The sequence below is a fragment of the Rhipicephalus sanguineus genome, chromosome 5 (assembly GCF_013339695.2).
Source record: "Rhipicephalus sanguineus isolate Rsan-2018 chromosome 5, BIME_Rsan_1.4, whole genome shotgun sequence".
Lineage (NCBI taxonomy): Eukaryota > Metazoa > Arthropoda > Arachnida > Ixodida > Ixodidae > Rhipicephalus > Rhipicephalus sanguineus.
In genome coordinates, this window is record NC_051180.1 from 156,062,450 (window position 1) to 156,086,805 (window position 24,356).

The window sequence follows — 24,356 nt, forward strand, 5'->3', positions numbered from 1 at the left end:
ACTGTGCTTTACCCTCTCCCCTCCTCGCTTTCCGTCTCCTCACCCAAGCTTCGTTTTCCCGCTCCCTTGCTACACTATACTATACATGTCTACGCCATGCTACAGGAGCTGCTTGGCACATGCTCACTTTTTGTGGCGCATTCCCACCGAGTTTTGTGCACACGTCAACGCCCTTACCTGCAGCTTAAACAGATCAGCTGTCAATAGCATGCGTGAAAGCCAGCAGTAAAAGGACTATCTTCACGATGAAAAAAGCGTAACTTGCACGAAGGCTCAGAAAGAACACTGGACGGAGCGCTTACAAGAAACTGAAAATATTTACTTCGGAAAGAACGTTCTTATATATGAGTCACACGAATGGTTCACACTCTCTAACGAGAGTGTGAACCTACGAATGATGAACAGTTGCACACACCAGGGAAGCATGTGTTAAACCACTGAATAACAAAAAAAAAACACACACACAGTCATATTACATGAAAAAAAAAACGCAGATTGAGTTTCTGAATTTGCCTTTACATGGCGGGGGCAAATGAGACGCTGTTTCTCTTCGTTTGTGCGTTTTATACTATACATGTCCATATGCTATGCATCACCCTCTCCCCTGTCCTCACGTTCACTTCCCTTTCCAACCCTCTTGCTATACCATGCTATACATGGTTATGCAGAGCTTTACGCTCTCCCCTCCTCCTCATTTCCCCTCACCCGCACTTGCCTTCCCCAGCCTCTTGCTATACTATATTTAGGGCTCCGTGTTTTCAGTGTTTATATTTCTCGAAAATCGGCGTGTGTTTATCGGAGTTTATGTTTCTGGCGGAAATTCGCCGTTTATCGGAGTTTATTTCACGTGAATCCTCATTTCTCCGAAATTCGGAGTTTTGCATTATCCTCAAAACCACAAAATGTTTAGATCAATTCATATCTGAATACAAAAACATCAAAACACACGAAGCATATCTTATTTTTTCTAGAAGGTTTGAATGTACAAGAACGTATACGCACAAGCGAAATAATTGAACACGAAACACCTGTATTTGTGCGTATAACAACCTTAGCTTAACGCTTACTGTAGAACACGCAAGCATACTTTGCGAGGTTGCTGTCAGTGATCGAAGCGAACCCCTTTCAATTGACAAATCTAAGCTTTGAAAATGTCCTTTCAATGTTAGCGCTAGAAACAAGAAGCGCCAGAAGACGCAGCGCGCAGCGAGAAAGCACTGGCCACCGGACATTGTGAAGTCTCCAAAACGACAGGGGTTCAACAATATTACGTTTTTCATAGCACCGATAGTTCGCAACATCACTCAGCAGCTGCCTCATGTCGTCAGTTTCAAGAAGCACTAGTTGAAAAACTGGCGCATAGGTCTGGAACTCGCAGGACAGCTCATGACAGCTCAGTTCACATTTGTGAATCCAAATGTGAACATTTGGATTCACAATTTGAACACAGTGCCAAAACGATTCTTTGGTGTACTGGAGCTGATCGCACAGGTTCCTCTCAGATGTCTGCCTCCACTTTTCGGCGACAGCAGCGTAGTATCCGTGAATGTATGCGACAGTTCGTTAAGCGGTCATTCTCGTGAAGGAGGTCCAACAGACTTGTGACATCTGATGCGAAGACCTCGGTTGGATCACGCCATTGACTTATGAGTGCCTGCAGACGAACCCCCACTATGGGATAAACTTGGTGTACCAGGGTACTCTCTGCCTCAAGTTCCTCAATGACTGACAGCACGACACATGAATTGGTCTTCAGAAGCGTCATCTTAACGAGCAAATCGTGCACAGCTTTAGGCGATGAAATAAGACTCTTGAGCATCTCACGCTTTGTTCCGTTGGCTTCGTCGCTTCTCAAGAAAGGCAAAATGACGCGCCAGTAGTCCAAAATATCTTCCAGAGCTTCATAAAAAGAGAACCACTTCGTCGGACATACGGTTTTCAGCGACTTGATGGACATGCCCATGGCCGAGCACACAAGACCAAACTTAGCGGCGCAGCTCCCGCGACGACTTCAACAGGGTAAAAAGTGCACAACAAAATCGCGAACTACGTTAAACGCGCTTGTCTGTTCTCCAGAGCGTTGTTGAGTAGGTGGCACGGATCTCTGAAGTGAAGCGCCTTGAATTCGGGGTTGGTGAGTTGCAAGTCCTTGTGATGCTTCTGCATGTAAGAAGCTGAGTCTGAGCACAATACAGCTGCGTCGCCTAATACAGCTACGCGCGGTAAACTTTAAATCGGTCAAACCAAAAGACGCATCAATGAGCGCTTAGAACTTGCCCTTTCGATAAAGAACGGAACCAGGTCACCTCGGCCCTTGAAATCGGAGTTTGTCGGATAAATCCGAATTGTCAAAAATTTTACCGGTGAATGTTTATCGGACCTTTTCGGATAAAACCGAAAACATGGAGCCCTAACTATATTATACTACGCAAGACTATGCTATGCATTACGTATGAGTTATCTGTCCTATTGCACGAAAGTCACTATAGCAGGTGATGGATCACTTGTAGGAGAAACGAACACACGGAAGTTACACACGTACTTCAACCTGGATACTCCAGCATGTGGCGAAGACATGTGGTTCCGCCTCAATTTAGTTCTTCAAGTTAAGTAACGATTCCTTTCTTAAGCCCCAACCGCATGCACGCGATTTTCCGGCGACAGCGACGAGCGACACGATTTGCTGTCGTGGAGGGCCATCCATCGCCGTCGCTTGTCGCGTCGCAGCTTTCTGGAAAACTAGATAAAATCTCTTGTCGCCCGGAAGTGAGCGTGACGATTTCCGGCAACATGGCAGCATCACCGATCCTCGCTTCGGTTGCAATTTGCTCTTGATGCTTCCAATCGGCGCGTACTTCAATGAATGCAAGTTATAGCCTACCTTCTTTGCAACCCCATCTCACGTGGAGAGCGAGGCAGCGGCCGTATTTTGTCGTTAATTTTGATCGACGGCTCCTTTTGATGTTTCGGTGGTAGCTTGCTGCAATGATGGTAGCTTGCTGCAATGTCAGTTTAAAGTGCGTCGTAGCGTCGTAGACGTCGTGGATGCGTAGTAGATAGATAGCGTGCGCTTCCGTGCGCCCACTCGAGGTCACAGCAGATACTACTGTCGCAGTTAAACAAAACATTGCAAAAAAAAGAAAATCCCGTAATGCTGCTGTGGCTTCCTTATCTCACACAAGTCAATAATAAATTTGACATGCTGCCATTCATCTACTCTGTAATTCTTTTTTGCAATTTACCTGCGTGCACGCAATAGTTTTAAATCTAGCAACCATGATACTTTGTCGCGAACATGTGGGTGCTCCCGTCCCGACGCGACATCGCGACGGAGCCCGTTTGTCGCTGTCGCTCGTCGCCGTCGCTCGAAAATCGCGTGCATGCGGTTGGGGCTTTATATGCGCCAGTTGTTGTGGCCTTTAAGTCGTGAATGGAACAAGGTGTGAACGATTTACAGTACTTGATGATGGCTGAACGCACAACCAGTACGCATCCCAAAAATTGTACGGCGCTTCGACCTCTGCCATTTCGCAACTGAAGCCAAATTCATAAGGGCACACCTAGGTCAAGTCATTATGAAAAGCCTCCATATAAGATCTTGTTATAGCTCAGAGTTCGGCTGTCTATCCAAATATGATTACATGTAACCTACACAATAAAAAGTGCTGCGAAAAACAAACCAGGTTTCCATTTTACCCTTTAAGCAAACAAAAGCAAGAGAAAGAAAATGCTTGAAATGCTGTCGTTTAAATGTCTGCTAAGGATTCGTCACTAAGCAAGGGGCAGGACCAACCAAAAGAAGCATTGGTACGTATAGCAATGAATGAATGAATTCAAGCAATATCTTTTATGTAAGTTGTCTAAATGATGCGAAAGGCTCGTTTTATTGTAGCGTGCGGCTTTTCTTAAAACGTTCGTTTAGGGGCGACATCGGCATAGCGTCTTTCGTCTCATTCGTAGCGTCCGTTACGTCCGGAACGGCTTCACAGAAGCCGCATTCGTCAATCACGTTTTCAAAAGCCACAGGAATTCTTTTACAGAATTTTCAGCTACCTACAGCTGACCATGATGATACACAAGGACACTTAAAGAATTAAACCTTCTTGGTGACACAATCTTTTGTGGTGTGTGTGTGTGTGCGTGCGTGCGTGCGTGCGCGCGTGTGTGTGTGTGTGTGTGTGTGTGTGTGTGTGTGTGTGTGTGTGTGTGTGTGTGTGTGTGTGTGTGTGTGTGTGTGTGTGTGTGTGTGTGTGTGTTTTATATTGTCACGTGGTTGTGACGTCGACGAAAGCAGCAGTCAGCACGTCAGAGATGAAACTCTTTATTTGGCCAAACTTGTGGCCGGGAAACTGAAAGTCAAACTACAGCAATACACTGATAGCGGCGAACAGAGCGTCGACCGTCGATCAACTGACAAGCGGTGAAGCGCGTCGGCATTTATACGTGTGACGTCGAACATTCCAGCGTTATCGCTGGTTGTCGCGCAAGGTCTAGAATAAGCTCGAGTGTTCGCGTCTTGCGCGCAATCTTAACAAAACGATCTACAATAATCGCGAAGCTTCTCGAACAATAATGTGCGGTTTGCGCTGAGCGTTTCTGACAGTCCTTGCTGGTCAAACCCGAATACATCAAAATAAAACATGAAGCGGGCGTGGCAACATTCATTAGATTAACTCGAACGAACTATCGGAAACTAACCGTCTTTTCAAAATTTCTGCACCGCTGTGCACCAACCCCGACAGGCCACTATTACAATATGGAGAACACAGCGCGTCAAAATAATTTCGGGGGTCGAATTCCTAGACTCGAGACCTGTACAAATCCCTTTTTAACCCTTAACTGTGCCACTTTTTTTGCTGTTCAATCTTACTTTACTTGAGGGAGAACGACTGGCGGTAGAAGCAAATGTCGGCGACAAGAACTTGGATGGAGATTTGCATGTCAAAGGAATACACGGGACTGCTGTCGGCACCGTCTTGCGAAGCCTTTCGTCATGTGACAGAGATGCGCCCACGCACGGCAAAGCAAGGGATAAGGAATCGCAGAGAGCGCGCGAACGAGCGCCTTCTCTTTCCGCCATCTTCTTTTCGATCAACGATCCTGTGTTTCTGATCATGTGTCGCGGTGTTCCTTCTTCAACCTCGGAATCTAGGACACCGCTTTGGAATATCGTGGCTGCGTACTATCTTCATTTCTTTCTTTCTTTAAGTGAAATCTTCAGGAAGCGTGAATGCCTGATTAGCTTGTCGACGGAAAAAGAACGTGTCATTCTCGTGTGGGCTCTCATATGTTACCGCTGCGACATAAGAGTTTGCTCCCCTTAGTGTTCTTTGCTAGGCAATTTCGATTTGTTTCTTTTTACTTCTGCACAGCAGCCAGTTTTTCTCGCTCCCCATAGCTAGACGCGATAGCCGGCCTTCTAAGTAAGGGGTCATTGTTCTTTCCTGACAGTGATAAAACAGGGAATGATGCCTTCGAGTTGCTAGGAGGTTTAAAATCGCTCTGTGCTATAATAAGGTTGTAGTACAATATAAGATGGAGGCTTGGGGAGATGAAAAATTGTTGAACAGGAGGTGTCGCTGGAGCCAACTCGAAAAATTCTTGAACGTGAGGTGCCGCTGGAGCTAATATAAAAAAATCCTTGAACGCGGGGTGTCGTGGACCTTGGTATTAATTAATTCACGGGGAGTCGCTGGACCTATTTTGAAAAATTCTTGATCAGGGGGTGGCGCTGGAGCCAATACAAAAAATCTATGAGCACGAGGTGTCGCTGCAGCTAATATGAAAATCCTTAAACATGGGGTGTCGCTGCAGCTAATATGAAGATCCTTAAACACGGGGTGTCGCTGTAGCCATTATCAAAAATCTTTGAACACGGGGCGTCGCTGGAGCTAATACGAAAAATCCTTGAACACGGGGTGTCGCGGGACCTTAGGTATTCATTCATTCACGGGGAGTCACTGGACCTATTTTGAAAAATCCTTGAGCAGGAGATGTCACTGGAGGCAATATGAAAAATTCTTGAGGACGAGGTGTCGCTGCAGCTAATATGAAAATCCTTAAACACGGGGTGCCGCTGCAACTAATATGAAAATCCCTAAACACGGGGTGTGGCTGCAGCTAAGATGAAAAATCCTTGAACACGGGGTGTCGCTGGAGCTACTACGAAAAATCCTTGAACACGTTGTGTTGCTGGAGCTAATATGAAAAATCCTTAAACACGGGGTGTCGCTGCAGCTAATATGAAAAATCCATGAACACGGTATGTCGCTGGAGCTAATATGAAAAAATTTTTGAACACGGGGTGTCGCTGCAGCTACTATGAAAAATCTTTGAACACGGGGTGTCAGTGGAGCTAATACGAAAAATCCTTGAACACGGTATGTCGCTGGAGCTAATATGAAAAATCCTGAAACACGGGGTGTCGCTGCAGCCAATATCAAAAATCCTTGAAGACGGGATGTCGCTGCAGCTAATATGAAAAATCCTTAAACACGGGGTATCGTTGGAGCCAATATGACAAATCTTTGAACACGGGGTGTCGCTGGACCTAGGTATTCATTCATTCACGGGGAGTCGCTGGACCTATTTTGAAAAATCCTTGATCAGGGGGTGTCACTTGAGCCAATACAAAAAATCCTTGAGCACGAGGTGTCGCTGCAGCTAATATGAAAACGCTTAAACACGGGGTGTCGCTGCAGCTAATATGAAAAATCTGTGAACACGGGGTGTCGCTGTAGCCAATATGAAATATCCTTAAGCACGAGGTGTCGCTGCAGCTAGTATGAAAATACTTAAACACGAGGTGTCGCTGCAGCTAATATGAAAAATCTGTCACCATGGGGCGTCGCTGGAGCCAAGATGAAAAATCCTTAAGCACGGGGGCTCGCTGCAGCTAATATAAAATGTCCGTGAACACGGGGTATCACTGGAGCCAATATTAAATATCCTTGAACGCGGGGTATCGCTGGAGCTAATATGAAAAATCCTTAAACACGGGGTACCGCTGGAGCCAATATGAAATATCCTTGAACAGGGAGTATCGCTGGAGCTAATGCGTGTAATCCTAGATCAGGGGGTGTCGCTAGAGCCAATATCAAAGATCCTTGAACAGGGGAGGTCGCTGGAGCCAGCAGGAAAATTCCTTGCACATCGGGTGTCGTTGGAGCCAGCATGAAGAACCCTTGAACAGGGTTGTCGCTGGATTCTTGAAGGTAACAAGACCACTTGTCGAGACGTTGGCTCCAGCGACACCTCCTGCTCAAGGATATTTCCCTCTCCACCGTAATGTCCCAAATGCGAGGCAGCACCTATTGCGGCATTGTCATCCTTCATACAGAAGACGTTTTTGTGGTTCACCTGCCTGCCCTTCTGCCTTTATTTGCAAATCCTTCGCCGTCATGCCTTTTTTTTTCACCCTCCTGTACTTATGTAGCGTTGCAAACCAGAAATTCGTGCTTTCAACCTCACAGTTCGATTTCTTTTTCCTCTTTTTTTTTGCTGACCACTGAATGTCACTAGTGGATGTACTGATGATAGATTAATTTCAAATCAATAAGTTATTCAATTAGCGCCCGATTTTTAAGCAATGTCTGAATTGCAAATGCTGCAAAAGACAAGTTTACCTAAGTTCTTCATAATAAAATTCCTTAATAGGTTTCGCGACGAAGGCAAAATTGGGAATTTCCAGTACAAAGGCGTGGCTTTCGTGTGCACACGCTTTGATCCCGAACCCAAATACCTGCCTAGTCCCCTCAAGTTCGACTGGCTCTTAAAGAAATGATAGTCAAGCTAATACCATCTCCCGTTCAAGCTCGGCAAGCTTATAGCATCGTCATGCTATTTAGTCAATCTAATACCATTGTGGTGTCTTTTAACGGTGGTGAGTGTTTACGAAAAGTATTTCGGAAACAGATTCCTCCTGTTCGAAATTATGAACTCGTCAAGAATACCGAAAACAAGCTCAAGTTCTGTTCAAATAAGGATTAACAACATTTTAACGTTTTTATGCGAAGTGTGAAGCCCCAGAAGATTCAACACATCTTTTCTCGACGACCACTTTCGAGTGAGTTTGCGATAGGAGCCTATACTTAGGTCACCGATTTGTTGCTTCGAACGAATACTTCTAGGAAACGTACATTTATTGTGACATGCGAATGCTTTGTCAAACAGTATTTGCACGCAAAGCCTGCTGATCCTCGGCAGGAAAAATAGAGCTTAATCTTGACAGCTCAAGGTGCAGCTTGTACTCACATAAATGACGTGATTTTTTTTTTTCAGTTGCAAGAACTTACCCTCAGGCAATGCGGATAGTGACTGTTCGCGTTACTTTATGCGGCTACCGTGTCTCCTACACTTATACTGTGTTTTATTTATTTAACAAAAAACGACACCGCGACGCACCAGGCAATATCTTATTCTCCCATGTCAACTTAAGCATTCCGCCTGGTGGCTGACAACGGCGATAGCGCGGTTGAGCTGTTTCACAACGGCACATGCTTGCATAATTTGAAACTGTTCTATTGCACACGAATTGTTGTGCAGAAGTTGAAAAAAGGAGCACCTCAGCTTCTCAATTTCACTATTTCGCGCAGCAAAACAAGAATAAATTATTTTAAAATATAGACGAAGAGATAATGACGCCAAGGTAAACATTCTGCATGACAGAACCACGTGAATAAGCAAAGTAGAGCCCGATGCCTACTTGTAAAATATACAGCCCACACATCTGCATGCGTCAAAGCACTCGCGTCTAGCGCCCTTCTAATGCTCACAACTCTGCTTTTAATATTTATTCGCCTACGCGCGTACCTTCTTGAGTGGCAATGTCTGCGCTTTGCAGCTCCGTTTCTAGGAAGCTTGACACATGTCCTAGATTTCGCAAAGTTGTGTCAGCACTTCGCCCACATTTTCGTAACAGCGGCTTAGAAGCAATGCACGACAATGCGCGGCCTTCACAGAGGGGTGCTTTTTTGCTGCGGCTAGTATCGTAATTCTTCGGTCACTCAGGAAACGGCCGTTCACCCTTCGATTTCTCTGTAGACTTCTTTATTTACATCTTTTGTATATATATATATATATATATATATATATATATATATATATATATATATATATATATATATATATATATATATATATATATATATATGAAGAAAATGTTTTACTTCATGTGTGTTTTTTTTTGTGCATCGGTTGCCACGTCATATTCACCAAATTTAAAACTTAGTTTTTATTTTTTTATTTTTATTTTTGTTCTTCTTCTCATTGCTATTTTTTCGTTCTGCTTTATTTTCTCATGTTTTTTTCGTTTACTTCTGCTGCTTTTCTTTAAGGTATTTTTCTTTTCTCGATGTTTATTTAGGTCGCAAATCGGAAAGCGCATGTATTCAAATCCCATTACAGATTGTGCATGGAAGCGGCCACGGATGACACTTCCTTCAAGAAAATGCTCATGCAATTCCAAATTTGAATAAGCGCCGGTGGTGCCGCACCATCCGCAATACAGCACACATTGCGAATACTGATGCAAATCAGGACAGCAAACTCTGATAGCAACATTGGTGATCTGTGACGTCATTATGGCGTCACTATATGTGCAACACCGTCGCTAGCTCGGAGAAGGACCCGTGCGTTTTTGGAGGGGGCCTTGCAAGACCTTGCGAGATCTTGCGACACCTTACGGTTTCGCGAGGACTCTCGCAACTCTCGAGGACGGGAGCGCCAGCGTAGCCACTTAAGGATTTCACCTTTAAAAAAAAGTTAGCGCAGCTCAGCTTGCATAAAGTCGCACAAGGCTGGTTCACAGCATAGCTGGTGGGCACGTTTCAGCATCTCTCGTTAACCATCTGTACAGAATGCTTGTGCGGTCATTGAGCGTGTGCCGGTTCATGATGATGATAATTTTCTATCGACCACACACGGCAAACCTCGACCATAACAGCTCTGCTAAAGGCGAAAAAAAGGAAGGGACTCGATAGAACAGGAGTAGATACAAGCATAGATAACAGTACTTTATAAAGACAGAAGCTTGAGTGGAAAAACAAAATTGGAGAGAAAGAGAGAGAGGAGGGATGCTGGGCAGCAACAGATGGAGTAGTACGTTACTGCAACGAACAGCCTAGGCGACAAATAAACGCCCCTCCCCCCGCCTCCTCCTCCTCACTTTTATCGGGTATGCTATAATAAAGATATCCATCATCATCATGAAGTTTCACAAGGGACGTATAAGTTTAGACAAGACAATTTGTACGATAACACAAAAGGCTGTGTCTTCACCAAACATTAACAGGCGCGTGCTTCCACACGACTAACGCGTAATACATCGCTGTTGAAAGAAAACTGCAGTCACGAGTGCGTATCGAAGGTCGTGGAAACCGCGTGTCTGTAAAAACCACCGAAAGCCTTACTGGAAACCACCATTACATCCTATATGCGACGCTGGCGCTTCTGTCTCCCACACAAAGCGAGGCCTCAGCTGTAAATATTCATAAGCGCTGCTCGGGACAAGCGTGAGGAACGCGGGAGGGGAGTGACCCAGAAAAGGGGGGACGATGTCCTCAAGAACACGTGCGTTGTGTTTGTTTGTGTGTATACGGCCAGGATGCGCCCTAGCCACAGCTCCAGATGGTCGTCCACAGCCGAAGCAGCTGGCTAGCAGCGCTCTTTCGATCTGAAGGGCGAATAAAGAATTCAGCGAAGACAGCGGCCCCACTTCGGCCATGGGATTACCAACGGAAACCATCCGGTTTACGAGCTAAAACTTTTTTGCTTTTAGCTGCCTCGCTATATCTAGAGCGTTTTTGGGGTTGCCAGTCAGTTGGTGGTGGTCGGACTTTCGATGCAAAGATACTGCTGCAAAGAGCACGTTAGGATAATAATAATAATTGGTGGGGTTTAACGTCCCCAAACCACGATATGATTATTAGGAAAGCCGTGGTGGCAGACTCCGGAAATTTTGACCATCTGGTGTTCTTTAACGTGCCGCTAAATCTGAGCACACGGGCCTCAAGCATTTCACCTCCATCGAAATGCGGCCGCCACTCCTGAGATTCGACCCCGCGACCTTCGGGTCAGCAGTCGAGCACCACTGCCACTAGACCACCGTGGCGGGTGTGTGTTAGGATACTAAGATGTGCTAGGTGGTTGCTAGCGTAATGAACCATGTTTCAAACTCTGCAAAATGAAGTGTGACGTGCTGTTTATATATATATATATATATATATATATATATATATATATATATATATATATATATATATATATATATATATATATATAGGATACTAAGATGATTATTATTAGATGATTATTACTCTGACGAAGGCAGGCCCTCCTGCCGAAACGTTAGTAAAACTTGTGTTTCGCACGTTTGTCGACCTGGTTCTCTACCGTATATATATATATATATATATATATATATATATATATATATATATATATTATATATATATATATATATATATATATATATATATATATATATATATATATATATATATATATATATATACGGTATATACGGTATATATATATATATACACTTCATTTTCTCTGCGGTCTTTTTTCTGCGGTCGATTGATTTTATACGAAAATGAACTACCAACTAGCCAAATAGTAAGTTCTCTTGCTTTCGTTTAGCACGTCCACCTGCGCCGCTTCTGTTGCCGGTGTGTCATCTGTGCAATAAAGCTGAGTTCAAATTCGGCGTTCATCTTGTATGTACTGTTTATTTGTCACGTCGTTGTTATAACGAAGCGCCTTTTCAACAAATTCTGATTAAAGAACAGCGCATGCTTTCGCACAATAGCGTTCGTGCCCAGCATTTTCAGGACAGGTGCGCGTCGAAGGTAGCGATCTCTTTGTAGCGACCGCGTGGCTGCGCCGCGTAACTAAATGGCGAAGAGGCGAAAAATGGAAATTCATATATGATGAACCAAATTATTTCTCAAGATATGTCGGTTCTTCGTAATATATCTAAAATATAGAACATGTACATTTTTCCAAGAATGAGGCCTGCTTCAACGTCAATAACCTAAATATATATATTCTGCCTTTAAAAATCTACGCAATATGTTTAAAGGGACACTAAAGAGCAAAACGATTTTTCTCATGTTGGTAAAGCACTCTTTCACGATGCCAAAAACACCACACTTGCTGCGAGAAGACGCTTAGTAGGCGAGAAAACGAGCAAAAACAAAATATTGGTGGCGACGCCCCTGGAAGTTTCCACACCATCTGCCGTGACGTCCCATGTTTTGACGGCGCCTTCTAAGGACTGCGTAGTTCCTAATCGGTAAAAATGAAGTGCATTGTCCTCTGAGGGGGCCATAGACGTAACATACAAAGTTTGGGGTAATCTTGTTGAGCCAATGGCGCCAAAATACGAGAAATACACTTTGAAATCCGTGACGCCAAGCGGGGAGATTTCAAGCGCGAAATTTAAAAACGAAACTTTGAACTTGATTTTCTCCTCTATTAATAAGCTTACGATGGCCAAAATAACCACATTAGAGTTCTCAGAGCACAATTTAGCAATCTAAACCGATTCATTGTTTCTCTTTAGTGTACCTTTATTATGATGGTCGTGACTATACCTTAAGTTCTTGTTTTACCTTGTTGTATATGCATTCTTCATTTTTTTCTTTTTGAATGTGTGAAAACTCCTTCCGTGATAAACCTGTTCCTTTGTGTGACCATGGTTGTTGTCTGCTGTAGTACACTACAGTTCGTTAGTGTGTTATATGGATAGTACGTTTTGTACATTGTCTTTTGTTTTATCCACGGATATTGCCATTACGTGGGGCCTTACGTACCATCAAAGGCAATGCTGGTCAGGTTATGCGGAGACGCTTCCTATTTCCAAGCGTCTTACTGAACAGTCTACATTGCTCTAAGCGTATTTTGTTGGAGCTTATAAGCACGATCGCATAACCCATAACTGAACTTCGATTGCGGCAGCTTTATCGACGCGATTCCCACTCGGCAACAGAAATCTGAATTCCGTAAAGCGACACCACTAGTGAACCGCATTTTGGACGGGCTTGATGAAGACCGGGGTAAATGTGCGGCACACAGAAAAAAAAAACACAGAAAACGGAACGTTTACATCAATTCTACACTCTAGGGGAAAAAAAAGAGTCTCTTGACTCTTTTGTGAAAGTACTGGCTTGCCACATATATGACTCTCTTTAAAGAGACACGTTAACTCTTGTGGCTCACACGACTCCCCGAAGAGAGTAATATTAACTCCCTTGTGGGTCACACGACTCTCCGAAGAGAGTATAAGGATCTCGATAGAGTGTTGAGATGTCTCTTTAAAGAGAGTCATATACGTGGCAAGTCAGAAGTCTCAAAAAAGAGTCAAAACACTGTTTTTTTTTCCTTAGAGTGTAGCAACTCCATTTGTCGTTTTCTTCTTGCCTCACTCTGTGCTTGTCTTAATCAAGCCCATCCAAAAAACTGTCACGTGATCGTGACGGTGAAGAAGGAAGCAGTCGTGATGTTAAAGACGAAACTCTTTATTGGGCGAACTTGCGCCCAGGTAATGAAACGTTAAAGTACCAGCAATACACGCCGTACACTCATAAATCACTGTCGTCAGCCGTCGGTAATCTTGCCAGCGGTAAGGCACGTCGGCATTTATACATGTGGCATCGAAGATTCCAGCCTGATCGTTGGTGGCCGCGTTAGTTAAAAAAAAAGCTCTACTGTTCGCGTTGCGCGCTCAAGCTTATCAGAGCAATCTAAAATAATCTGGAACGTTCGACATTCCGGGGCGCGCGCAGGGGTGTGATTACACGTGTAACGGGTCGGTTACATGACAATAGAAGAAGAAGCGCACTGGCAGGTTTTTGCAGCGCGCGAACGTAGGAAAAATGTACAGAGTAGACAGAAATAGCCCAGGAAACCCATGAAGTATACCACTAGGGAAGGTCTATGATTACTTCCACTGTAATAATTATTCCAGTATATTGCATTACAGGCTGTAACTATCAGAGTGGGCGCCTCGGAATATGATTCATCAGGCGTAATATCTTCATTCTTCTGAAAGGATGTCTCTTCTAGACACATTGTAACTAATTCACTGCCATATTTTTAAATCACTTCCTCATTACCTTCCTCATTACCAGAACCAATCAGCAAGTTTCTGGAGATACGTTTTCTCTATCTTTACCAGTTTCTTTTTTCTTTTTCTGTCTCGTTCTTGCTTCCCTGTCTTCTTTTCCGCAGCAACAGTTTAAAATTTTCAGTAAGCGAGCAAATTAACGCTTCTCAAGAATCATTCTAATTGAGTTTTTGTGTATAGAAACATTCACAGAGAGCAGGTAAAGGCCTATAGCCGATAAATGTAACCAGAAAGGAAGTGGCAACACTGCGCTTCCGAGCTCCCGAAAAAAAAAAGTTGAATACGGAAGTAAAATGGTTGAACGCATTACCGATACGCACAGATTACTTATAGGATACATTTAATACTCGGCAAATGGTCCAGAAATTAGGACAGAAATTAGAAGAAAATTCCAGGCTGTAATCGCCTTACGTTTCTCTTCCCCACCCCTTTCTCTTTGCCCTTAAATACGTCGCGAGGGCTGCAGCTTTCATCAGTGCTTTCTGTCTTTTACATTTTCAATATTTACATTACCTCTATATTTTACCGATAATATTGTGTAACATGCCTTCTTCGTTTCTCTTAGGTTATGCTATTTTCGCTCTAGTTTTGTTTGATTCCGTGTATATCTATTTCTACATCAGTAATTTGTCACTAATATTGCATATTACCGCGATTGAATTCATTTAATTTTATTCTTTTGCATATTATCTCACCTGCTCGTTTCTGCCGATGCCTCGGTGATTGAGAGCGTGTAAAATCAATGATTAAATAAACAAATAAATCGCACGTCTTTTTTATTCAAATGATCAAAAAGGAAAGGGTGGCGCCATTACAACGGCACCGGCTACTCCTTCTCGCTTAGAAAACAAAACGTAAAATACAAACAAGGGGAAAAAATATACAAAATATAACCCAGAAAGAACACCAGATATGCAAACACAATACAGTCCACCAGTATATGATTCACAAATACTCGATCATGAACTCAGGTGACAAAAAAAACTTGACATGTATAAATTAAAATATTTTATATCGCTGATAATACAGAGAAGAAAACCATGAAGGCACATTATTACAAGTTGAGTCCAACACACGATCACAACATTACACAATTTTGAACGCTTAACAATTATGCCTCTCATTCGGGTTCCAGGAAGAAGTGAAGTTCAACATACACATAACATACTTTTTCTTCTAAAAAGCTTTTCAAAGTGACAAGCGCTCTGTTGTCAAGGGCCGCAGCCCGCTATGGACCAAGTATTCTTTTTCGGTGTGAATGGTAGTCTTTGTAAAAGCAACAGTTTGCTCGAAATACACTCTTGATTCTGTGTTATATTTCACGCACCCGGAGATGAAATAGCGCGCACCTTCGTGTGGGTGGCCACAAGAACACTGTGTACTGGAAGCACGTTTTATCCATGTATGGAAAGCGTCGCGTAATTGCTGTACCAAGCCGTAGGCGGTGCACTAACGTTTCACACTATCTGTTTTTTCTCAGATCTGACGGAGTGGATAGTTTTATACGAGGGTCTATAAGAAACAACTGCGACCTTTTAGACTGTTGATCAAACTAGTTGCCCTTACTGAGACGACAGGATATCTGTCTCAAGAGATTCGTTGCGAAAAAGAGGAAGATTAATCGCATCTATACGTTATTGTGCGCCCAATGCGCAGCTTCGTCCGCTGCAGTGTCCTGATATTCATTTAAGTGCAATTGTGTGCTTCGTTGGGTCTGATTTCGAGTGTTCTTTGAGAGTCTCATTCAATAACATAGAATTCAAAGAGTCTCCCTCGTTGCTTCGAATCAGTGCGAGAGCGGCTCGCGAATCGCTTAGAATGACCCAGTTTTTCGTATATTCTACTGAAGTAGTGAAGCGCAACGCACACAGAATTGCAAACGGTTCTGAAATGGAGGAAGATATCACAAGTATAGAAATTCTTATGACACGAACCGCCTGCATAGACGTGCTGTGGGTGTAAGGTGCTGGAATAGTGTCATGTGCTGTGCGGCTCTCATGAACATGCCCCATCTAGATATTATTCCGTCAACCAATACTTCTATTTTTGGCCTTGCTAGTAACGAAGGAGGGCGACTGTTATACGCTTTTCGTATTTCAAAGCCAGGTAATAATCGCTTATCTTCTTGCAGGGGCGTAGCCAAGGGGGGGTTGGGGGGGGTTCAAACCCCCCCCCCCGAAATTTTTCAGTTTTGCTTGCGTATATATACACGCACACATACAAACGCACGCCACGAACATACATAAAGTATGGTTGAACCCCCCCCGAAAAAAATTTCTGGCTACGCCCCTGTCTTTTTGAACAACATCGTTTTTTTTTTTTTTTTCAAAGCGCGATGTGCGATGGGTGGTTCTCGTGCTGCGTTAAAATGCAGTAAACATGTCGACGTGTTTAAGAGAGAGATAGAAGGAATGAAGGAAAGGCAGGGAGGTTAACTAGACAATGCGTCCAGTTTCCTACCCTACACATTGGGAGGGGGAATAGAGGAGTAAAAGAGAGAGAAAGAAGGATAGACACATGTCACATCACACTAACAGTGCCGAGTTTCACAGGTGGTCGCTCAATAAGGTTTTTTTCAAGTACCGCAGGAGGGCCCGTGTGGGTTTCTGGGCTGATATGCTGCGCGACCAGGCTCCTAAGATCTTTGCTTCATTAAAGGGCCGGTCATCTTTCTTTTTCATACCTCACAATAAAGAAAGTCTATTCGAGGTACACTGGAGAGTCCGGCGATCTTCATCAAATTGGGCACAGTGGCACAAGAGGTGTTCAATAGTCTCTATACAATTGCAGCGTTCGCACATGGATGAATCTGCCATGCCAATGCGATGGCTGAATGAGTTGGTAAACGCTACACCGATTCACAACCGGCACAGCATTGTAGCGTCACGTCGCGAAATCTTGGATAGCAGTTGTAGCTGGAGTAATGATTCAAGGTTCTTAGGGCGAGGATTGGCGTTAAGCGGAGAATTCCAGTGCGCAAGCGTGGCATTATGCGCGATGTGACGAAGTTCTCTAGCTGCATCTACTCTTGACAATGGTATGAACAGTGTGGGCGCTCCATCGTGGGCACATCGGGCAGCGTCGTCAGCGAGGTGGTTACCACTGATGTCACAGTGACCCGGCAGCCATTGTAAAACAATGTCGTGTCCTTGACTAGCGGCGCGATGACAAATTGCATTGATATCAGACACCAACTGGTGGTAGTTTCCACGTCGTAGACTTCGCACGCATTGAAGGGCTGCCTTGAAGTCGCAGAATATGGCCCATCTACTAGGGGATTCTTGCATAGCAAACTCCATAGCGGCTTGAAGAGCGGCGAGCTCGGAGCCCGTAGATGTCGTGACGTGTGATGTCTTGAACTTGACGGTGATTGATCGAGATGGTATCACAAAGGCACCTGTCGAACTTCCCGAGACCGAACCGTCCGTGTAAACATGAATTCGGTTAGCATACGACAAATGCAAAAGGTCCAGTGAGATCTGCTTGAGGGCTGCAGATGACAGGCTTGCCTTATTAAATATCCCCGGCACTTCAAGGTGCACTGTGGGCCTTTTCATGCACCACTCCGGAGATTGTGGTATGGTTGCGGGCGAGAATCTCCACGAGATGGAATGCTGATTAGCCGCAACAACTTTGGAAAACGCTGCCTTTGGTCTTTCTAGTGGCAAGCTAGCGAGGTGGTGGTCAGGCACTCTGGATAGGTAACGGATATGTGCCCGGAGTGTGTCGACAGTTATATATGTCGTGAACGGGTGGTCTTTAGCAATAGAAATCGTTGCTACTGTGTTAGCACACCGAGGTAGCCCCAAGCATGTGCGGAGTACTTGGCCTTGAATGCTTTGCAGGACCCGGATGTTAGTTTTTCCGGCGTTGGAAAGCACGGGCGTGCTATACCGCAAATATCCCAAGAAGAGCGCTCTGTACAGCTGAAGCATAGATGACACTGATGTGCCCCACGTTTTACCAGCGAGAAATCTCATTACGTGTGTGATAGAGGTGAGCCTCTACTTCAAGTGCGAGATGTGAGCACTCCACGAACGATCTCTGTCGATAATAACGCCCAAGAATCGGTGACGTCTCGTATACGAAAGCCTCACGTTGTCGATGGAAACTGGATACCAGATCATGGGCTTGCGGGTAAAAGGGACTAAGGCGCACTTCTCTGTGGAAATTCTGAGGCCTCGAGCAAGGAGGTACATCGACGTTATTCGCGCTGCTTTTTGGAGCCGTGCGTGTACCTGGGGTCGCGTCACTGCTGAAGCCCAGATACATATATCATCAGCATATACAGAGAGGTTGACTGATCGAGGTAGAATTTGGACAAGGCCAATGATCGTGAGGTTAAACAACGTAGGACTGAGAACCCCGCCTTGTGGAACGCCACGAGTGGTGTAATGGTCAACGGTGCGGCCTTCCGCAGTATGCACGAAGAAGGATCTCCTCAGTAGGTAGCTCCGAATCCATCGAAACATTTCTCCACCGATTCCAACGTTCGCCAAGGAATCGAGGATGGCATCGTGTGTTACGTTGTCGTATGCACCTTTCACATCGAGGAACATTGCAACCGAGATGCGCTTGAGGTATTTCTGTTGTTGCACAGAGGTTACAAGGTCGATGACATTATCAATAGAAGAGCGGCCTCTTCGAAAACCAGCCATAGCCACTGGATATATATTGTAGCGCTCTAGGTACCACTCGAGACGTGTCAGAACCATTCTTTCCACTACTTTCCCCACGCAGCTGGACAGCGCAATGGGTCGATATGATGCCAGATCAAGCGGCGACTTTCCAGGTTTGAGGAGCGGTACCAAACGGCTGGAGTTCCACCTTTCGGGAACGACGCCATCGTTCAATGACTGGTTGTAGCATTTCAGTAGCTGGTCTCGGCCGCGTCTTCCAAGATGGCATAAAGCAGTGTATGTAATACCCTTCGGCCCAGGTGACGATGAACGCCTGCAGGTGGCTAGAGCCGCATCTAGTTCCTCGAGTGAGAAAAGCACATTCAGTTCAGAGACACGCGCTACAGGAGCATGACCGAGAACTTCGTCACTCATGGCGACCACTATTGCCCGCAATCTTCAAGCAGAAATCTTCGGCAACGTAAACCTGCAGATGGCCTTGATGGAGAGCCAATGTGCTGAATGGATGTTGTTGTTGTGGAGTCGAGCCAAGGCCACGCACCGTCCTCCATATAAGCGACATAGGCTTGCGAGGATCGAGTGACTGACAAAATTTCTTCCACCGTTGGTCCTCCAGCTTGTCCATTCGACGTTGGATTTTCTTTTGTAGACGTCGAGCGTCTCTGAGGTCATGAATCGAATTAGTGCGCCTGTATCTCCTCTCAGCCCGCCTACGAGTCACTCGTAATCGCTCAAGTTCCACATCGAAATCTGTACGTTTTGATACGTATGTAAAGGCGCACTTAACCGCTTCCATCACATTTATAATTACCTCCTCGAGGCCGCACGCGTTATCATCGCATGCCTCTTCCACCTTTGTCTTGTACATTGTCCAATTAACTCTTCTGTAAGTTGATGAGGAGGAAGTTGTAAAACCTGTGACCTTGAAATGCGTTGGAATATGGTCACTGCCGTGAGTCTCAATATCAGTGAACCATCGCACTTGTTGAGTGAATCGCCGTGACACCAATGCAAGATCAAAGCAACTGCTATATTTCGAACCACGTAAATAGGTTGGACTTCCGTCATTCATAACGTTAAGTTCGTGGCGCGAGGCGAATTCAACAAGTTTCCGGCCTCTGGAATCAATTTTGGTGCTACCCTAAAGCAAGTGATGAGCATTGAAATCACCAATAACAATCCAGGGTCGAGGTGTCGCCATCAAGATGTCATGCAGTCTTTCACCGTCGAACCGACCCGATGGTGAGATGTAGGCGCCGATAAGCGTGAAGGCTACCTTCTTCTGCGCAACGCGGAGGCACACGTAGTGATTTCCGTTATGGGGTTGCACCAGATGTGGAATGTAGGTTAAGTCTGTGCGGATATGCACAATTACTTTGCTGGGCTCACCACAAGTCGATGAAGTGAAGGCTTCGTAGCCAGAGAGCTTTATCGCTTTTGACAAATTTGGTTCACATATTGCTAATACAGGAAACCTGTTGCGGAAAACGTACTGGCGAAAACATGAGATCCGTGATTTAAGTCTTCTGGCATTCCACTGGAAAACTGTCGCACTACGTACTTCATCTCGGAATGAAGGCAGTGAACGAGCCATTGTGTCAATGCAAAGTTGGCAAGCACTGGACTCAGGGCATCCAATACTTGCACTGCGCATCGTGCTGTAGGCGTGTTCGTATTGCCTACAAGCGTGCGAATAGCATTGATGCGAGACTTGATCATCATCAAAATTTCGCGGTCACGCTGTCACCTCATCTAGGCGAGATGCGGAGCGTGGTGCTACCGGTGCGCGTCCCATTTTATCTGCAGGAGTTATCCTTGGAAGTGATGGCCATGTTTCTTCCTCAGCGTCCTTTCCAGGGACAGCATTCTCGGTGCGCGTGTTCCTTCTGTTCGGTGGTGGTGACGAGGCCGATTCAACGAAGGGAGGCTTTACAGCAGGTTTGATACTGTAGGCAGACTTTCTAGATGAGCGTCTGCGACGAGAACGATGTCGCCTGACGACAGCAACCGCTTCTCGGTGAGTCGAACGGTCCCTCACCATTTTCTTCAAAACCGAGATTTCCTGCTTTATTTTCGGACACTCTTTTGATGTGGCGTCGTGGGGCCCTTGCCAATTTGGACAACTATAGGAATTAGCCTTACAGTTGTCGGCAGAGTGTGGTGCACCACAACGAGAACATGTAGAATTTCCACAGACGGCGCTCACATGACCAAATTTCTGACATTTCCGGCACTGAAACGGCTTAGGAACAAAGGGCCGTACAGCATGTTGGACATGACCCACCTTAACATGTGACGGCAGGCGATCACTCTTAAAGTCAATCTTCACGCATCTCGACTTCCCTAGACGGCACACCTGGAGTATTTGGGGCCCATTATTTGCAGGCTTAATAAGAATCGGCAGATCTTCGTTCGAGATGGTCACATCAATGTCATATATGACGCCTGTAGCTACCTGTTTTCCTAGCGGAATGATAGTGCGAACATTCATGCCACCGAGGACGGCGACTTTGCTCAGTGAATCTAACGCTGACGCTTGAGCGACGTCCACTGCTACAACATTTTTCCGGGGATTCACTCTGATATCCTCAATGCTGTTCGGCAACAGTGCCTCGAGCTCTGAAGATACAGCTTGCCTGTTCAGTAGTCTCATGTTGATGGATGGTTGCGTAGGCAAGAAGAGGACGGTGTACCTCGGCGGGCTTTGCGGGGCCTTCACAGCAGATGCGTCCACATGCCCGGAGCATCCTCCGCTTTGCTTTCTGGCTCATGACGGTCACGTATTCGTCGTCGGAGCTGTCGGCGCTCTCGTCAGTGTCAATGAGGGTAGCCTCACTGTCGCTGGAAACGCAGTTCCGCTTCCTTGAGGCTGCCGACGCGGACGCCGACAAATCGGGTGGGCGTGCAGGTAAGTCCACTTCCATCTCCGCCGAAAAGGGAACTATGCTCCCCGTATAAATGCGAAAATAAGAGAAAAGTCTGAAGATGAACGGCAAACACTACCTTTAGTATGACTGAGGATGTCGGATGAGGAGCTTCAGTGAACACTAGAGAACTCGAGGTTGCTTGTCGGACTCTTAAGACCCAACCTCGGACTTCACGCCCATTGTGTCACCGCCTATACACGATAGAGGAGCTCCGCATGCTTGATCACGTTCGAAAGTATGCTCGAACCCCATTAAACTAGTTCGGCGTTATAAGCGACAATCTCCTGCACAGAGTAGCAAACCCAATGTGACTCTGGTGGACTTCCTCGTGTTAATGAAGTTCCCTGTATTGTCCCTAGTTACGCGACCTGTTTTACGTTCGGCATAGCGAAACCGGCTCTAAAATCATGACCCCCAAAACGTTGTTTGAGTCGCAATAACTTCTTGTGCTTATTGTATTTCCGAGACCTCATACTCCTGATGATGTATAGGTCTTATCTATTGCGACAGTTAATTGCGGTACTCGACCGGTGGTTACCAGAACCCCACGTAGCTGCGGGTGCACATACTACTCTGTAGAACGGACATAGGTCGGAAAACTCACTCATGAGCCGACTCGCACAGACTCAGATCGGGCCGTGAGTCTGAGTCTGAGTGAGTCCGGGGGAGTAATATTTTGGTGAGTTTGATTCCGAGTGCGTGCGGCTTAGGAAAATGTCAGTGAGTCTCAGTCCGTGTGAGTCCGGTTGAGGAAAATATTCATGAATCTAAGTCCGAGTGAGCCCTCAGCACAAAATGTGTTTCTGGAGTGAGTCTGAATGAGCTCCACCGTCTATTTCTGACCTATTCTTCTATCTAGACATCTGTCGCATTACTATCCGTCATAGCGGCTTACGTTTATACCCAAGTCTATTCCCGCGTATGTCAACGCACGAGCGTTCATGCGCCACCTCAATATTTATTGATCAGAGGCGTGAGTGTGTTGTGGGGGGGGGGGGGGGGGGGGCTGCCATGACATCACCCCGCCAACTCTTTTGCGGGAAGTTCTTGATTTCTCTACATCAACCCCTTATGTAACACCCCCTAGTGGGGTCTTTAAGGTAATAAAATGAAATGAAATGAAATAAAATATATCGTGTGAGTAGTGTATTTCATAAATATGTCCTTACTGGCTTGCAACCACTGATAATACGTATTTGAAGGTACAAGATCAAAAGGCGTATCGTAGAGCACTGATTATGTGCGATATTGGCGCTAAAGAGCATTATTGACATCATGATCAAAAAAGCTAATATTGCCACGCCCACTTCTTGTTTTATTTTATGTTTTTTGGGTTTGACCAGCAAGGACGGTTATCAACGCTCGAGGCTGTCCGCGAAGCAGTGTTCGAGAAGCTTCTCGATTGTAGTAGGTCGTTTTGTTAAGATTTCGCGCCGCACGCGAATGTTCCAGCTTTATCGAGAGATAACGCCGCCACCAGCGATATCGCTGGAAAGTTCTATAGCGCCTGTATAAAAGCCGACGCATTTGACCGCTCGTCAGTTGATCGACGGTCGACGTTCTGCTCGACGCTATCAGTGTATTGCTGCAGTTTGACTTTCAGTATCCCGGCCACAAGTTCGGCCAAATAAACAGTTTCATCTCGGACGTGCTGACTGCTGTCTTCGTCGACGACACGACCAAGTGACAATATTACGCTAACGACTCATGAGTCGACTCACTCAGACTCACTCAGACTCAGGTTAATCCGTGAGTCTGAGTGAGTCCGGCTGAGTAATATGCTGGTGAGCCTGAGTCTGAGTGAGTTCTGTTGAGAAAACGTTTAGTGAGTCTGAGTCCGAGTGAGTCCGGTTGACGAAAATCTTGGTGAGTTTGAGTCTGAGTGAGCCCTCAGAGCAAAATATATTTCTTGAGTGAGTCTGAGTGTGCTCCAATTTTTTTTGCCTACCTTTGAGAACGGATGATGCGCAGCAACTTCAACTCACTTGCTCGTCACGGCAAAGTTCTACGATGAAATCCACCTCCGGCTTGCACTCTTTAGGCCCTATAAATTGCAACTTCGTTTACCAGCAAGATTTTCCCTTCACCAAACAACTTTATTGTGGCGCATATGGTTGGACCTTGCACATACGAACGCCTCTTCTTTCTTCCTAGGAAACGGCTCGCAGCTTTTGCGGCTGACACCTGCGGTTCCACCGCTCATCCTTCAAAAGGTCAACGGTGTGCTCAAGAAGCTAAACGCCACTGTCTTCATGAAAGGATGTTTTCGAAGGAAAGTATCCTGGGAACTTCGGCTGGGCGTGCCTACATCACCAAGTCCACAGAAGCCGTGCCGTGCTTCGTAAAGCCGGCTGGACTTTACGATTGTCAGTGAGCTGTTATCGCGTGTTTTATGTGTTCACGGTGACTGTATGCGCCGCTTTATTACCTTTCCTGCTGTTCCTTTTCCTTATCTATTCAACGTATTATTGCCATTTCTCCAAATGTAGCCATCCGGACACGCAATTAGTTAGTCTTTCTGTCTTTCCCTCCTTTCTCTCTCTCCCTCTGCCTCTATGTCTCTTTCTACTTATGTAGAAGCAGTAAAATCAAATACAGGTACTTCAACCTGACTAACTTCTGGTTTTCAATTTTATGCTGTCGGTGAGGAACGTAGGGCAT

General features: G+C 45.4%; 1 protein-coding gene across 1 annotated transcript in view; it reads left to right on the top strand.

Moving 5' to 3' along the window:
• LOC119395029 (uncharacterized) overlaps positions 1-24,040 on the top strand; it is a 45,499-nt gene extending 21,459 nt beyond the window's left edge. Inside the window, exons 4-5 of the mRNA XM_037662322.1 lie at positions 21,442-21,676; positions 23,850-24,040. Coding sequence (XP_037518250.1) covers positions 21,442-21,676; positions 23,850-24,040 — 426 coding nt within the window. The remainder of the gene's footprint in view (positions 1-21,441; positions 21,677-23,849) is intronic.
• Positions 24,041-24,356: the final 316 nt, after the last annotated feature.